This window comes from Lissotriton vulgaris, chromosome 1_2 (assembly GCF_964263255.1).
Source record: "Lissotriton vulgaris chromosome 1_2, aLisVul1.2, whole genome shotgun sequence".
Classification (NCBI taxonomy): domain Eukaryota; kingdom Metazoa; phylum Chordata; class Amphibia; order Caudata; family Salamandridae; genus Lissotriton; species Lissotriton vulgaris.
In genome coordinates this window covers 76490464-76505217 of record NC_141686.1, presented here as the reverse complement: position 1 = coordinate 76505217, position 14754 = coordinate 76490464, and the positions used below count along the sequence as shown (strand labels likewise).

General features: G+C 46.1%; 1 protein-coding gene across 3 annotated transcripts in view; it reads left to right on the top strand.

The window, feature by feature from the left end:
* The window catches only part of KDM5A (lysine demethylase 5A), a 937903-nt gene that overhangs the window by 318054 nt on the left and 605095 nt on the right, over positions 1-14754 (top strand). For all 3 annotated transcript variants that reach the window (XR_015307532.1, XM_086952835.1, XM_086952834.1), the window contains one exon: positions 2997-3121. Coding sequence is in view for 2 of the 3 variants with exons in the window: in XM_086952835.1 (XP_086808961.1) it covers positions 2997-3121 (125 nt within the window). In the remaining variant the exon portion in view is untranslated. The remainder of the gene's footprint in view (positions 1-2996; positions 3122-14754) is intronic.

Here is a 14754-nt window from a genome sequence, read left to right as displayed (position 1 = left end):
TAGGTTGCCGATCAGGGTGGTGGAGTTGGTGTTGTGGTTGTTGTTCTCGAGGTGGAAGTTCAGGTCCCCGAGGAGGATGTAGTCCATGGAGGCGAGGGCGTGTGTGATTACTAGGTCGGCGATGGAGTCGCTGATCTGTAGTCCGGGTACGGGGGGTCTGTAGATGAGGGTTCCTCTGAGGGTGGTGTTGGGGCGGTGTGGATCTGGAAGTACAGGTGTTCACGGTGCTGAGGGTGTCGTCGGTGTTGGTCGAGACTCTGAGAGTGTTCCTGTGGACGATGTGAACTGCTCCGTTAGTGCGGTCCCTGCGGGTGATCTTGTAGCCTTCCGGGACGGCTGTGGCTATGTCGGGTGCTGAGGTGGGGTTCAGTCAGATCTCCGTCAGATAGGCGACGTCTGGGGAGGTTGAATCGAGTAGGTCCCAAAGTTCAACTGCATGTTTGTGGGCGGAGCGGGTGTTGAGAAGGATGCTTCTGAGGTGGTTGGGTTCTTTCTTGGTCGGCAGCATGGTGGACGGATGCTTGTGAAGCTGCAGGTGAAAAGCTCTGTGGGTGCGCTTTGGGGCGGCCAGGAAGCAGGTGTGTGATCGTCTGGTGTTGAGTGAATGGAGGGTTCTGGCATCGTAGCGGTGTCGAGCGACGAGGTGTTTGCAGGGTGCAGGGGTTCGGGCGTGGTCCAGGTGCAGACGGGCTTGCCTTAGGCGGGCCAGCTGCTCGCCCGCTGCTCGGCCTCCATATGAGGGATGTGGGAGAGAGGAGCAGCTGGGAGTCGGGAGCGGGACGGCGAATGAGATTGCACGGGGGGCGGGCCGCAGGGACGCAGCAGCGGGAAAATCAGGCAGGGGCAGCGGGAGAACTGGGCATATGAAGGAAAAACAAGTTTAGGCAAGAAAACAAGTACAGGCACAGCAGAATAAAAACCAGTCTGGGCAAGAAAGCAAGTACAGGCACAGGGGACTAAAAACCAGTCTGGACAAGAAAGCAAGTACAGGCACAGGGGAATAAAAACAAGTCTGGGCAAGAAAGCAAGTACAGGCATGGGGAATAAAAACAAGTCTGGGCAAGAAAGCAAGTTAGGCACAGGGGAAAAGTACAAGATTAGGCAAAAAAAAACCAGGCAGAGCCGTGCAGCAGCGTGGGGAGTGGGTCAGAGGTCGCTCATGATTGCTGTAACCAGCAGTCATGGAGATGATTGACCTACCAATGGTACAGGTGATGAAGAGGTCCCTCACCTCTACCCTAACGCTTCACCTGTAGGGTCTGCCCCTTCTGGGGGTAGACCAGGCCACTCAGGATAGGAAGAAGACCTATATAAAAAGTATCTAGTCCTTTGTGAGACTAGCCAAAAGGGCAGTCCCTAAGGCCAAAATCCTGGCCTGATAAGGGTTTAGGACCCATAGGTAGTGGCAGCAGTAAAGTAATTAGGGAGAGAGAGGAAACATTTGATCCCACAATCCCCAAAAAGATTGTCCCTAAATATGTTGTAGGTTGACATTACCAAATGGTTTACTGCCTCTGAGAGGGCCTGTTAAATGAGGGGGTTACACCAGGAAAACTGGGGCTCTTTACTCTGGGAGCTGTTATCAGGAAAGTGCAGGGATAGACCCCTGACACTAGATGAGGCAGATGCTGAGTCTTAGTACCTCATGAAGAATACGCTTTTTGAGAGCTTTAGATTCGCCATTGAGGAGTACAGGATTAAGTTCAGGGAGACTCCCAAAACCTCAAGTCAATCTTGGGTAGATTTTGTTGACTTCAGTCAAAACACTGGATCGCTGGTTGTTGTAGGTGCAAGATTAGGAAGGGCTTTAAAATTTGTTGATGAAAGAGCACTTGTTAACTAATTGTACATCAGAAAAACTCCGTCAGTACCTGGTGGATCTAGGGTTAGTCTTTCCCCAAGAGCTAGGGAAGAAGGCTGACCATTGGGTCAAAACAAGGGTGTTGAGGAAGGCTTGTGACTCGCAGGATTCAAGGCCTAATATTTAGTCGCGCACCGGAGTTCACCAACCAGCATGGACAGAAAGGAACGTTGTTACCATCTGTCGATATTTTTGGCCAGGTATATGAAAGACTTGATGATGTAACATCTCTGCTGTACAACTTTTTTGACACCGTATCTCCCTTGTGCCATACAGTGGAAACACAGTATAAAGCTGATTAATTCCTTTTGGATGAAATGCATTAGATAGGACCAGACACAAGAAAATGATTTAAAAAGATTATCAATAAGTGAATTCACTAATGGAGATGATAGTGTGTGCATTATATGATATACTAAAGTTGAAACTTTAGAATGAATTTTATAACTGTCTTAAGTGATGTAAGTAGTTGCACATAGTCAGTAGTTTGGTAAACATCAATTGAGTTAGCCTGACATATTTGTTTGCAATGAATGTAAAGTACATTATCTTTGCTATAAAATTCAGTAAAAACCGAAACCACTCTGGGTATTCTGGAATTGTGAGTTATTATGAACCTAATGTTATATAATCACACGCTGTCTATAAATGCACCAGGACTGCAGTTTCCTTAAGGCAATATCATTTAAGTCTGTTAACATAGCAGTAATGTGGATATTCATATATTATCTGTGTAAGGCTAAGGGTGACAGAGAACTCTTTTGGAAATATTTTCTTTAAAAAGTAGCAGTGCAGGCAAAAGATCTTACTGATAATAATACCTCAGAAGTGCTGCATCCGGCTTTGTCAAGATGATTTTATGCTTGAGGGTGACAGTAAGAAGTAGTTCAGGCACTAGGGCCAGTGTAAAAAAGAGCAGGGATTGTGAGATTTCCTTACAATTATATTCTTTATAAGGGCATTCTTGTTTTTGTCACGTGGTAATTAAACGTACGTAGTTGATGTGATACCACTTTGGAGAAATGAGAAGCATCACTCACTGAAATGTCACTGTTGAAATTCTAAGCTAAATGCATGTCTTAAGGGGCAGGCATTTGTGTTTACTATTTTATTTGTCTGATTGTTGTATGTTAAGGTACCGGTACCCTCCAGAGGACCTTCCATTGCTACTGCAAGGTGTGAGATCGCGAGCTCAATCGTATGAAACATGGGTTACCAGGGCTACTGAAGCTCTGACAGCAAATCTGAATCATAAAAAAGGTCTGTAAAAGTCTAAAGTGGTGCGTTGTGGTACATTTTATTCAAATTTGGAATATGCTAATTGATAATATTTTCCAGGTTAATCATAACCCTCTATTTTGTGCCTCCGAACAGCCAGATGATCCTTGCTAATATTGCTGAAGTACAGCAAAAGTTCTGCTCAATTATGTGTTTTTTGTTATCACTGCTAGAAGTAACACTTGACAGCATTTCCTAGTGTCCAACTTATTTTTTCTGTAATCCTTGATTGGTTGCCTCCTCTTGAGCATATATTGTTTTTTGTAATCAAATTGCCTCACTGTATTCAGCCTTCTTCACAGAGCACATACAAATAATTTCCTCTTAAAATTACTTCTAAGTCCTGTATGTATCACAGCTGCCGTAGTGCAGCTCCAAATTAGGAAAGAGCTGAAGACTCACCTCTTTATGGAACAAAACCTAATGATGCATTGACAGTCCACTTTGGTTCCACCACTTGTTGGCTTTATCTTATCTTAGCCTTTTACCAAGTAAAGCTCCCTGTTGCCTTCTGGCTAGTTTCACGATATACAAATATACTCTTAAGTGCATTATAATCCTCGCGGTTATTGCTAACTTTGGCATAGCATTATCAAAACATGTCGAGTAAGGTGCCATACAAATTGGAATACTACCCCCTCGCCAATTCTGGCAACGGGGGTAGCATTCCACCCTTTTAGAGGGACACAACATGTATGTAACTGTGAACCCCGGTTAAAATTAACTCGAGCCTCAGCATCACAAAATGGATTTTGCCACCACAGATACAAGTCTGACCTCCTGCTGCTGGGAGTCCTTCCAGCGAGGGAGGCCTGGACAAAGGGTTTCCTGCCTTGGGAGGTGCTAGCACCACCCCAGACAGGATTTTGTGTATTAGGTAGGACAGGCCTGAAAGGAATGAGACATGCCTGGGGCACACAAGGTGCCTCTGTGCATACACCGGTTCAAACCAGTTGCTGGGGCACCCCAGCCCCAGCTCTGGCGTGAAACCGGACAAAGGATAGGGGGTGTAACCACCTCCCTTCCTGGTCCCACCCATAGGAGGGACCTAGTGATAGTACAGCCCCCTTTAACAGGATAAAGGTAGGAGCTGGTCCCATTCCAAATCAGATTATCCTGAATTGATTTTACAAGAAGAAACTCTGGACTTCGACGTTCTGCTCCACAGAAGACTGAAGAAATCTCCCTTGTGGGCAAGGAGTGTCCACCCTGCACCAGCAGGCACCATCAAGCGTCCAGCGGCTTCACTTTGCCGTCTTCCCTCGAGGATCCAGACTTCAGATCCCGGCGAGACACGGATTCCCAGACCTCCCCGACCTCTACCTACATCTGCAGCACAGCTGAGATCCATAGGTGCGACGAGACACTTGGGACCGGCCATCTTGAAGAAACTGCACTTAGCTTCCAGCACGACTTCTGAGGTATCCTCGACGAAGTGCTTTGGGGATTGAGAAACCCCAGCCCCGAGCAGCTCCTGCACAGAAGACTAGCCCTCCAGCATCCACGAGATCTGCTTGGGGCCCTTTTGCTTGATTGCTGCTCGACGCGTTGTCTGGTCACTTGCCGGCTGGCTAGTGGCCTCCTAGGCGACGACCCTTGAAATCCACACTGCTGGTCTGGTTACTCCAGACTGGCCCTTGCTTCCCTGCAAAGGAGAAGTACCCCGGACCCTCCTGGTCCGCACCAGACGCCGATTCCACTCACCGCGTGGGGTGCCTTTGCCAAGGCCTGTTGACGCCGAATCCGGAACCAACACCGCCGACTGCGAGAGCCTGCGTGGGACAGCTCGTGCCTCCATCCTGGTCGTCGAAGACACCTCCTGGTCCATGTGGTTGCAGAGTCAAGCGTCCACTCTTCACCTGATCGCGACAACAGCATCTGGTTCCTTCCTGGTTTCACTCCAGTCACTGGCTACTGACTTTGAACATTGTCCCCTCTGCTTTCAGGTCTTCAGCTTCCTTGATCCACCCTTGGATCACACCGGACATCTTCCCCCTGGTCGCCTGCAGCATCTTTTCTTTCAGGCTCCATAGACTTCATCGCAGAAATCCGACACGACTTTGCACCTATGCACCCGCAGCCCGTGGGTGAGGTAACAAGAGCATTTCGGTGCTCAAGGGTAGATTGACTCTCCTGAGGTAATATAAATTCTATGGTCATGTTGTGTTCCCTAGCGAGTACCCCACCGACTCCATGTACGAGTTAAAAGTGCATGTAACTTCCCTCCTGTACCAGCTATGAAGACGCAAATACATTTGCGTCCAACGTTAACTTGTCCTCTTTCAGACCCACCATGAATGGGTTTGATGGTCCGTTCCTAAGTATGCTATGCCAACGTCTTTTTGAAGTGTACTCCTACGTTTTTCAGCCTGGCTGAAAGTAGGCCCTGAATCTCTGCCACCGAGCCTCTTTTCTGGCTTCTGACTGCGAGGGCCTCTGCCCAAGCAGCCCCCGTACCCGTGAACTCTGACTTACTTCTAGCGCGGCCCTCCGTGCTCAGCTCAGCCTGCTGCCTGCCAAGATTGACTATAACCTTCGAGTTATCTGTTTTCCTCCCCGAAGATACATTCCAGCCTGCTAGCTTCAGTAAACATCCTTCCTCAGCTACAGGGCTAAAGGGCCGACCTGTCTTTATGCAAGTAATTCATAGCCTCTGTTGCCATGCTTCCATGGAAGGCCCCATGCCCCCACGCTTCTCATACAGACACTCAGGCGCTTATACACGCACTCACACCAAGTATAGAATAGCTTCTGCTCTAGAGACCTTTCTGCCCAGATAGCTCAGTTCCTAAACATCAGATATCAGATATGATAGAAGCACAAGTTGATCTGACATGCCAGACTTCTGTCTCTTTCCGTCAGTGTAAATGTCAAGTCCCCTGCACCCCGTCAATCACACGTCATGCAGCTGCGCGCGCATCCAAGCTTCCGATTTCTGCTGACATTGCAACATTCTGTTAGCACCACCCCTTGGTGCCACCCACTTGCGTCACCTATCAGTGACGTTTTCTAGCACACACCCTAGTTCACGCCTAGTTTACGCCTCTTGATGATGTACTAGCACCACGTGTATACTGTTATCTTGTCTTCTCTCAGCTGTTACGCCTCTTACATTGAACATTATGATGTAAATCAAGTATATAAGCTATGTATTGTCAATAAACGACGGCGCGCTCATCTATCCCTTCTGACATCCTGTGTGGTGGTCAGAACATGATATCCTGATTCCTTTATGAGGAATAAAACCCTTAGAAACTCTTACACCACGGACTCTGTTTTCCTTCTTTCCGATTGAGTTATTATTGATTAAGTACTTACCTGCATAGAAATTAAGAGAGTAAATTAATTATTTACATCATTTTGGCGCCCGAATAGGGACCCCTCCCCCACCTCACGCGCCGGAAGGTGCGTTGCAATCCGTGTCCCCTGCCATCAGTTAGACGGACAACACGTGTACTGGCAGGATTTCCTGCATCCCCCTCTGACACACGGAGGTGACGAAGACTGCGATCAGTGCCCAGACGAGGCGGTGAGGAGTGCGGAGGATCCCGACCAGAGCCCAGCCGAAGGAAGCAAGGTCCGAGGTGTGAAGAGGCCCACCAGTTTTCCGAAGTTTTCCGAAGTTTTCCGAAGTTTTCCGAAGTTTTCCGAAGTTCCGAGTCGAGTCCAGTCGAGTTTCCGAGGCCTTCTGTTTTCCGTGCTTCCCGGTGAGTACCATTGCTGGGTCGTATCTAGACGGGTTTGGGTACGCAAGTCCGGTCTGCACTGTTTTTAGGCAGTGTATCTGTACTGTTTAGCAGTATATAAAGTATTCCGAATTTCTGCACTGTTACAGCAGTGTATCTGTATCGTTGAGCGGTACATTCAGAGTAGGGGGAAGTTAGCTATGTCTTTAAATGTTTCATGTGATTAATGTCGTGGTATGAATGTGATTGTTTTTGTGCATTATTGTGTTTTTGTATAAATAGTTACAGTTGACATTAAGTATCAAGGATCAAGCATTCCAGTATCAAGTAGGCACAATGCCGTTTTTCAACAAATTAAAGCAGATAGGAACTAGGAAAGGGATGTTAGAGGAAGAGATTCCAATCCCCCCTAGGGACACTCCAGGTAATTTTATGTATAATAAACATGGCATAGACGCCATCCTGTATCTAGAGTTATGGACCGATTATACCAAGCACTTAGAGGAAAGATACCGATGGCCAGTTAACGGAACATGGGATGCCGAGTGCATCATAAAGGTAGAAGAAATATTACGGAAAAAGAAAGCTAGACAATCTCAGAAAGACGCCATAGAATTTTGGCGTAAGGAATCACGTAAACGTGCTGATAGAGCACTCCGTAGAGAAGACAGGCTTAAAGAATCAGAAAAGGCCCAAGAAAACGAATTAGTTACTGAGGGAATTCGAGTAAAAGTAGAACAAATAGATCGTATCCTAAATGGCAAAGTGAACAACATGTATCTTTTGGCCGATGGTACCCCTGACGCCATTTCAGAAATACCGAAAAATTTGCCGTCACCATTAGTTCCAACTAAAGTAATGCATAAGACTACTAAAGACATATTCCTAAATTCATATCTCGAAGATGTAGCGCCAGCTTACACCAATCTGCCTGTTCGTGCCCTGCCTACTGACAGGGCCGGGGGTGGTACTGCCCCCCAAGATCACTCTCAGCCGACACCGAAAAAGACTAGTCCCGTTCCGCCAGCTCCGCCACTTCCCTCACCTAAAACTGATCTGCCGAAACCACTTCAATCAGATCCTACTAAAAGACAAATTCAGATACTGACTACACACAGAGATAATGCCCAAGTTTCCGCTTCAGAAGGTGCGACCGCGGGTCTCCAGACCCCGCCACCGACTCACAGATTAAATCTCAGAGGTATGCAGAGTCCTTTTACGCACAGATCCCCCCGTTCTTCTAATTCATCCCGTCTTGATGCACTAAAAGAAAATATGTCAGTTTGTAGATATGATCCAGAACCTGGACAAGACGACTTAATGATATTAGCGTCTTTACGGTTAAGATCTGCTACTGATAGTTTGTTATGTTATGCAGGAATGAAGGAGCACCTAGATAGAATATATGAGTTCGTTCAAACGGGAAAGGACCCCGACAGTATTAAGGATGCCCTGGAGAAACAGAAAGTTACCATGCAAGCACTGATACTACGATTTTTCATAAATTGTCTAATAAGAGAACGAGACAGGCCCGGAACAGAGCAGAGTGAATTAGATGCATTGAACAAGTGGGGTCAAAATATAGCCGACGGAAAACATGACAGACAAAATTGCATAGAGGCCATGTATAAAAAGATTAAGAAAGCAGTGATAGCAGTACACGAGAAAGAGAAAGAAAAGGCTCCCTCCGAGGAGGAAGAAGAATCTGAAGAACCAGAACCAACTACAAGCACTATAGCATATGTAGGTAAGGGAACTTATCTTAGGAAGGGTATCCGTCCAGAAAGCAAGAGAGTTTTCTTCTCTGCCTTAACGAATCCGAATTCTGCTGAACATCAGTTCCAGGAAACTGATAAACGGCTTCGAGATCGAGTTGGGTACCATGTACTCAATTCTATGGATGAACAAGAACTAGCCCGATCAGCGGTATCATGGGCCGAAAATGCAAACATATATAATGATGACACGGTAGCACAGACATTTCTGAACCTCTCCCCCGACGAACAGAAATTAGCAGGTATATATATGATTCAGCACCTTCTCATTAAGTACAGAAAACATTATTCCGATCCAGGTCCCTTACATGAGACACTAGAAGCACTACTGATGGATAGATGGAGAGGCCTAAGCACTAAATTAGTTCAAATAATTCTAGAACAACGACGCAGATATGACACCTTTGTAAGTCCTGAATATGTTCCCGCCCCACCTCCAGAAAGGAAAATGTACCATATGCAGTGCGGGGGTGGTATTGAAAGTCAGAACCCCTTGCGAGAAGTGCACCCTGTTATGGGTGAGGATAAAATTTTGAAACGCGTGTATGTACACACGCCTCTAACTAAATTAGAACTGTTAGAAATGAAGAAATTAGTACCGTGCCATGATAAAGACCCTGCAGGTTTTCATAGAGAGCTCAAAGACATGTTACTGATGGGGGACTACACATATGATGATATCATGAAAATGTTGAAAGTATTATTGCCTACGGGTATATTCGAGAAATTAAAGGAAAAGGACTGGGAGGTGGGAGACGCAAAGATTGCCTGGGCAGAAATAGAGGATGAAGAAAAGAAACGGGTTCCAGGGTTAGGCCTTGGGGACAAAACTAAAGCATTACCAGGTTTAATAGTACAGGTCCTGCCCAGATTATTGACAACTAGAAAGGAGGATTGGGATGCAATCTCGTCCTGTAAACAGAAACATGATGAAGATACTAGCGACTTTTATTCAAGATTCGAGAAATGTTTTATTATCAATAGTGGCCTCCAGCCAAGTAGCGAGTCGTACCCACATCTTTTCGTATCAAAGTTAGTAGAGAATTCCCTACCGTTAGTTAAGAATAGAGTGTATAAAGTCGAGAGTACATGGCAAGCAAATACGCCATCCCAGATGTTACAAATGTTACAATATCACCAGAATAGAATTAGGGAAGAACAAGATCAGGAACAGAAGCGCATGAAAGACACGAAAATGAAAATGTTAGTAGCCCAGACGGTCCCATCCGACAGTCACAGGAAAGGTACGACCCAGACAAGTCACACTGCAGCTCCTGTTAAAGGGACATGCAATTATTGCAAGCAGCCAGGTCACTACGTACACGAATGTGCAGTTCTGAAACATAACATAGCGACAGGTAAAACTAAAGAGAGACCGCATCCGCCTAGACAAGACCATAACCAGCATCAGTCTACACAGAATACACAGCCCATGCATGCATCCGCACAGACAGCACAGATTGTAGCAGTACCACAGCCACAGCCCATTGCTGCAACCCAGCAAGTCTCACAACAGATGTACCAGTATGCCCAGTCTGCTTACCCCGAATATTCCCGATATACATGAAACAGCCTAGAGAGGGAAGGTGGCTTGCCTCTTATCGAGATTCCTGTAGATCAAGAAGGTCCTTATGTACACAGTCAAGTATTGGGGAAAGATAGAAAGTTTTTAATTGACACAGGGGCAAGTCGCACTACAATAAGTCATGACGAAGTTCCAGGGGCACCCCTCTCAGGCTCACAAAATGTTTCCCTTGGTTTTTCAGGACAACCTATTGTAAATGAAGTCTCAGAACCAGTTCCCCTGGCTGTGGGTCCATTATCACGTGTTACAGACCTGTTACTAACAAAATCATGTCCGGAGAATCTATTAGGAATTAAAACATTGAAGGCTCTAGGAGCTATAATATGCTGCTCCCCGGAGGGGGTTAGACTCTTTCTGCGGGATTTCAAGGGTCATTACGTCCTTCGTGAGTTTGACGTCAGATTGAAAAATGTACCTGATTACTTGTGGGCAAAAGGCCCAACTGATGTAGGATGTATGCACATTACACCATACCGCGTTACCCTCAAGGCAGGTGTTGTATTACCCAGAATCAGACAATACAAGTTACCACCCGATGCTGTAGCGGCTTTACTGAAAATCATTGAAGAGCTCATTGCCCAAGGAGTGGTCGTCGAGACCGACTCCAATATCTGTAATTCACCCATCATTCCGATTCTTAAACGTACTGATCCCAATGCACCGCCAGTATATCGGCTGGTGATTGATCTTCGAGAATTGAATAAATGCATTATCCCACAGTATCCTGTGGTCCCCGATATATCATCTCTATTGACTGCTATTGATTCAGAAGCAACGTTCTTTACTGTAATTGATCTCAAGAACGCCTTCTTCAGCGTGCCTATTGATCCAGAGAGCCAATATCTCTTCGGATTCTGTTTAAATGGACGCAGTTTCAAATTTTCGCGCGCACCTCAAGGATTCACAGAAAGCCCCAGCATCTATAGTCAAGCACTGAAAAGACAACTAGATTGTATTCAAATGCCAGTTAACACCGCTTTACTACAATACGTCGATGATCTGCTGATCACCGCACGAAGTGAGCCCGAATGTGAAAAAGCATCACTGACAGTTTTACATTTCCTGGCCGACAAGGGACACAAGGTGTCTCCTTCGAAGCTACAATTCTGTGTTCAGCAAGTTGTGTACTTGGGTCACTTACTGTCCAAAGTGGGGAGACAGCTCACTCCCGATCGCATTCAGTTAATTGTGAACATGCCGCAACCCAAGACACAAAAGGAAGTGCGGGCCTTCATAGGCCTCACCTCGTACTGCAGACAATGGATTCCCCAGTATGCATTTCTAGCTAAACCACTCATCCAGTTAACGACACAGGAGGCAGCGACTTCGACTGTCCTCCCTTGGACTCAGGAACACACACAAGCTTTTGAAGAATTAAAGAAAGTTTTATGCCAAGCACCAGTTTTAGCGACACCATGTTACAGTAAACCGTTTACACTTTTTGTTACAGAACGTGATGGTACAGCGTTGTCTGTCCTCACTCAAGACCAAGCAGGTTCACATAAGCCTTGTGCTTATTTTTCTAGTACATTGGATTCAGTAGCTCAAGCACTCCCTGCGTGCTTAAAGTCAGTAGCAGCAACAGCGTTAGCAATAAGACAAAGTGATTCAATTGTTTTAGGTCATCAGTTAACAGTTCAAGTACCACATTCTGTAGAGGTTTTGTTAAACAGAACCCAGACTCAACACTTAACTATAGCACGACTGACAGGTTATGAATTAACACTATTCCAGCCACACATAGAAATCAGACGTTGCAGCATCCTGAACCCAGCAACACTGTTACCTACAGTTATGACAGATCCAGCTCCGCATGATTGTATAGAAATAATTAATGCAGTAACTAAGCCTAGACGAGACTTAACAGATGTCCCATTGACAAATCCAGACCTGACACTTTATGTGGATGGTTCATGCATGAGAACAAGTACAGGAGAATTAGTGGCCGCGTACGCCGTGACCACTGAAACTGAAATTAAAGAAACACATCGTATTGACACCCTGTCTGCTCAAGCAGCAGAGCTCATCGCTCTGACCCGAGCTTGTATTCTAGCCAAGAACAGAAATGTTAACATATACACAGATTCCCGCTATGCCTTCGGAGTTGTACACGACTTCGGAGTCCTCTGGCAAGAACGAGGTTTTCTGACTTCTCATGGGGCCAAGATACAACATGGCCCCCTCATTCAAGCACTGTTAGAAGCAATACATTTGCCCTCGGGCATATCAGTCATGAAGTGTAAGGCACATACCAAAGTCACAGATTCTGTTTCCCAGGGTAACGACCTGGCAGACCAGACAGCAAAACATACAGCATTGACTCACACCCAGACTACTGATGTGACAAAGACAATAGTACAAACACAGTGTATGACAGTTAGAGATCCCGCCCTAGACGTAATTGACATCCAGACACATGCTACTCCAGAGGAGATAAAGAAATGGACTGAACTAGGAGGGATTCAGACAGATCAAGGTTGGGTGACGAAGGGAAAATCTATATGGTTTCTCCCCGACTCAATGGTTCAAGTCATGATAAATACAGCACATAGTCCTGCCCATCTTGGAGAGAAAGCCATGTTAGACAGTTTACAGAATCTCTGGTACAACAAACACTTACGAGCAGCAGCAAAACAGAAAGTGCGTACTTGCATGATCTGTTGTCAGTTCAATCCAGGTAAAAGCGTCCCTGTTGAGCAAGGTGGATTCCATCCTCCCGATCACCCTTTTGAAGTCCTCCAGATGGATTATATCCAGATGAATAGCTGTAGAGGATTTAAGTATGTTCTTGTAATCGTTTGTGCTCTGTCCCGCTGGACCGAAGCATACCCAGTCCCAGACTACACTGCTCCGACCACTGCCAGACAGTTGGTTCGTGAATTCTTCCCACGGTACGGTTTGCCCCGTGTCGTGTACTCAGATAACGGACAGCCGTTCTCGTCCGAGCTGATGAGACAAGTTTCCCTCTTGCTAGGATATCAGTGGAGGTTCCACTGTGTCCGACATCCCGAAGCAGCTGGCCTTGTAGAAAGGCATAATCAGACACTAAAAATCCGTCTTGCCAAGATCTGTCAGGAAAAAGGGGTCGACTGGATAGTCGCCCTGCCCGTGGCACTATTCTACATGAGGATGGTCGCCCACTCGAGATCAGGGCTATCCCCGTACGAAGTGGTCTTTGGAAGACCGCCGAATATGTGGGGGACGCCCGTTCCGAAAAAGATCACTGATATTGATTGTAACATGTTGACAGATTACCTTGCCTCCTTGATGTCTGCACTCCAATCATGTCGTTCACAGGTTGCCGCAGCCTTCCCTGACAACACCGATGTAAAGGCGCATGAGGTCCGCCCAGGTGACCTGGTAGTCGTCCGGAATTTCGACCGGAAAAGTCCGCTGGAGCCCCGCTGGAAGTCTCCAAAGACCGTTCTGCTTACCACCAGGACCGCCGTGAAAATCGAGGGGAGAAAGGGGTGGGTCCACACGAGTCACATCAAGCTATGCAATGAACTAAAAAACGGACTGAAACAGGACTCTGACTCGTCCACCCCCACCAAAGACTGTGTTGAAGCACAAGACGTTACTGTGCCTAAAAGAGAAAAGACTCCTCAAGAACTTTACCGAATGAAGCTTCGATCTAGCAAGTCAGACAGTTTAATTGTTTAAGTCCTCCCTTAGGTGAATCGGTTAAATAGTTTCTGACATGTATCCCCTAGATCGAGTTAGAGAGAGAGAGGAAAAGAGAAGAACATATTGCAAATCACTTCGTAGTCACTGCATAGTGACACTAATAATTATGTTTATTCTGAGTATTCTAATTATTATTGCCAGTATTCTGCTTCCTATGTACTGGCCTATTTTCAGGCGTGAACAATCTGCTTACAATGTCTCTGCTGAACACACTTTTAGTGAACTTCCTGCACATGAACTCTCTTACAGACTTGCGCTGCGCAACAATACATTCATTAGTATGTTACACCATTCCCATCAGACAAATAATGCTACAGACTGTTGGATATGTGGCCGACTCCCTCCCTACCAGAATTACAAGGGAGCTCTGCCCCTCTTTCCGTACCCATTCACTCACAATGGCTCCTGTGGAGCATGGTTTAAAATAATTAATTCCTTAGATCCTGATATCGCTGTTTCCGAAGGGGGCTGGGTTTGGGGAAACTTGAACTTAGTCCTGCTCAACGTCTGTTATCCTGATCAAGAAGGACTTCCCACTCGAATAGGAACTGATCTAGAAAATGAAGTATATGGATTAGGTAATTACACAATTAGCCTTATGATCCTCACTGTTGAATCTGAAACTGCTCCAGTTTTGCCCCATATGTTAGTATTACCAGTCACAGGTGAATTATGTGTTAGCAAGAAAGGTTCAGTACACGTAGGTCATAGTAAATGCACTACTGTGGTCGAGTTCAGTGACCATGGTAAATCGTCCTTTAAAGCTATCAGTCATTCCTACTTTGTTTGTGGTCATACCGCATACATACGTTTGCCTCCAGATTGGGATGGTACCTGTTACATTGCATTCCTTCTGCCACCTGTTTTCCTAGCTCCTCCTGA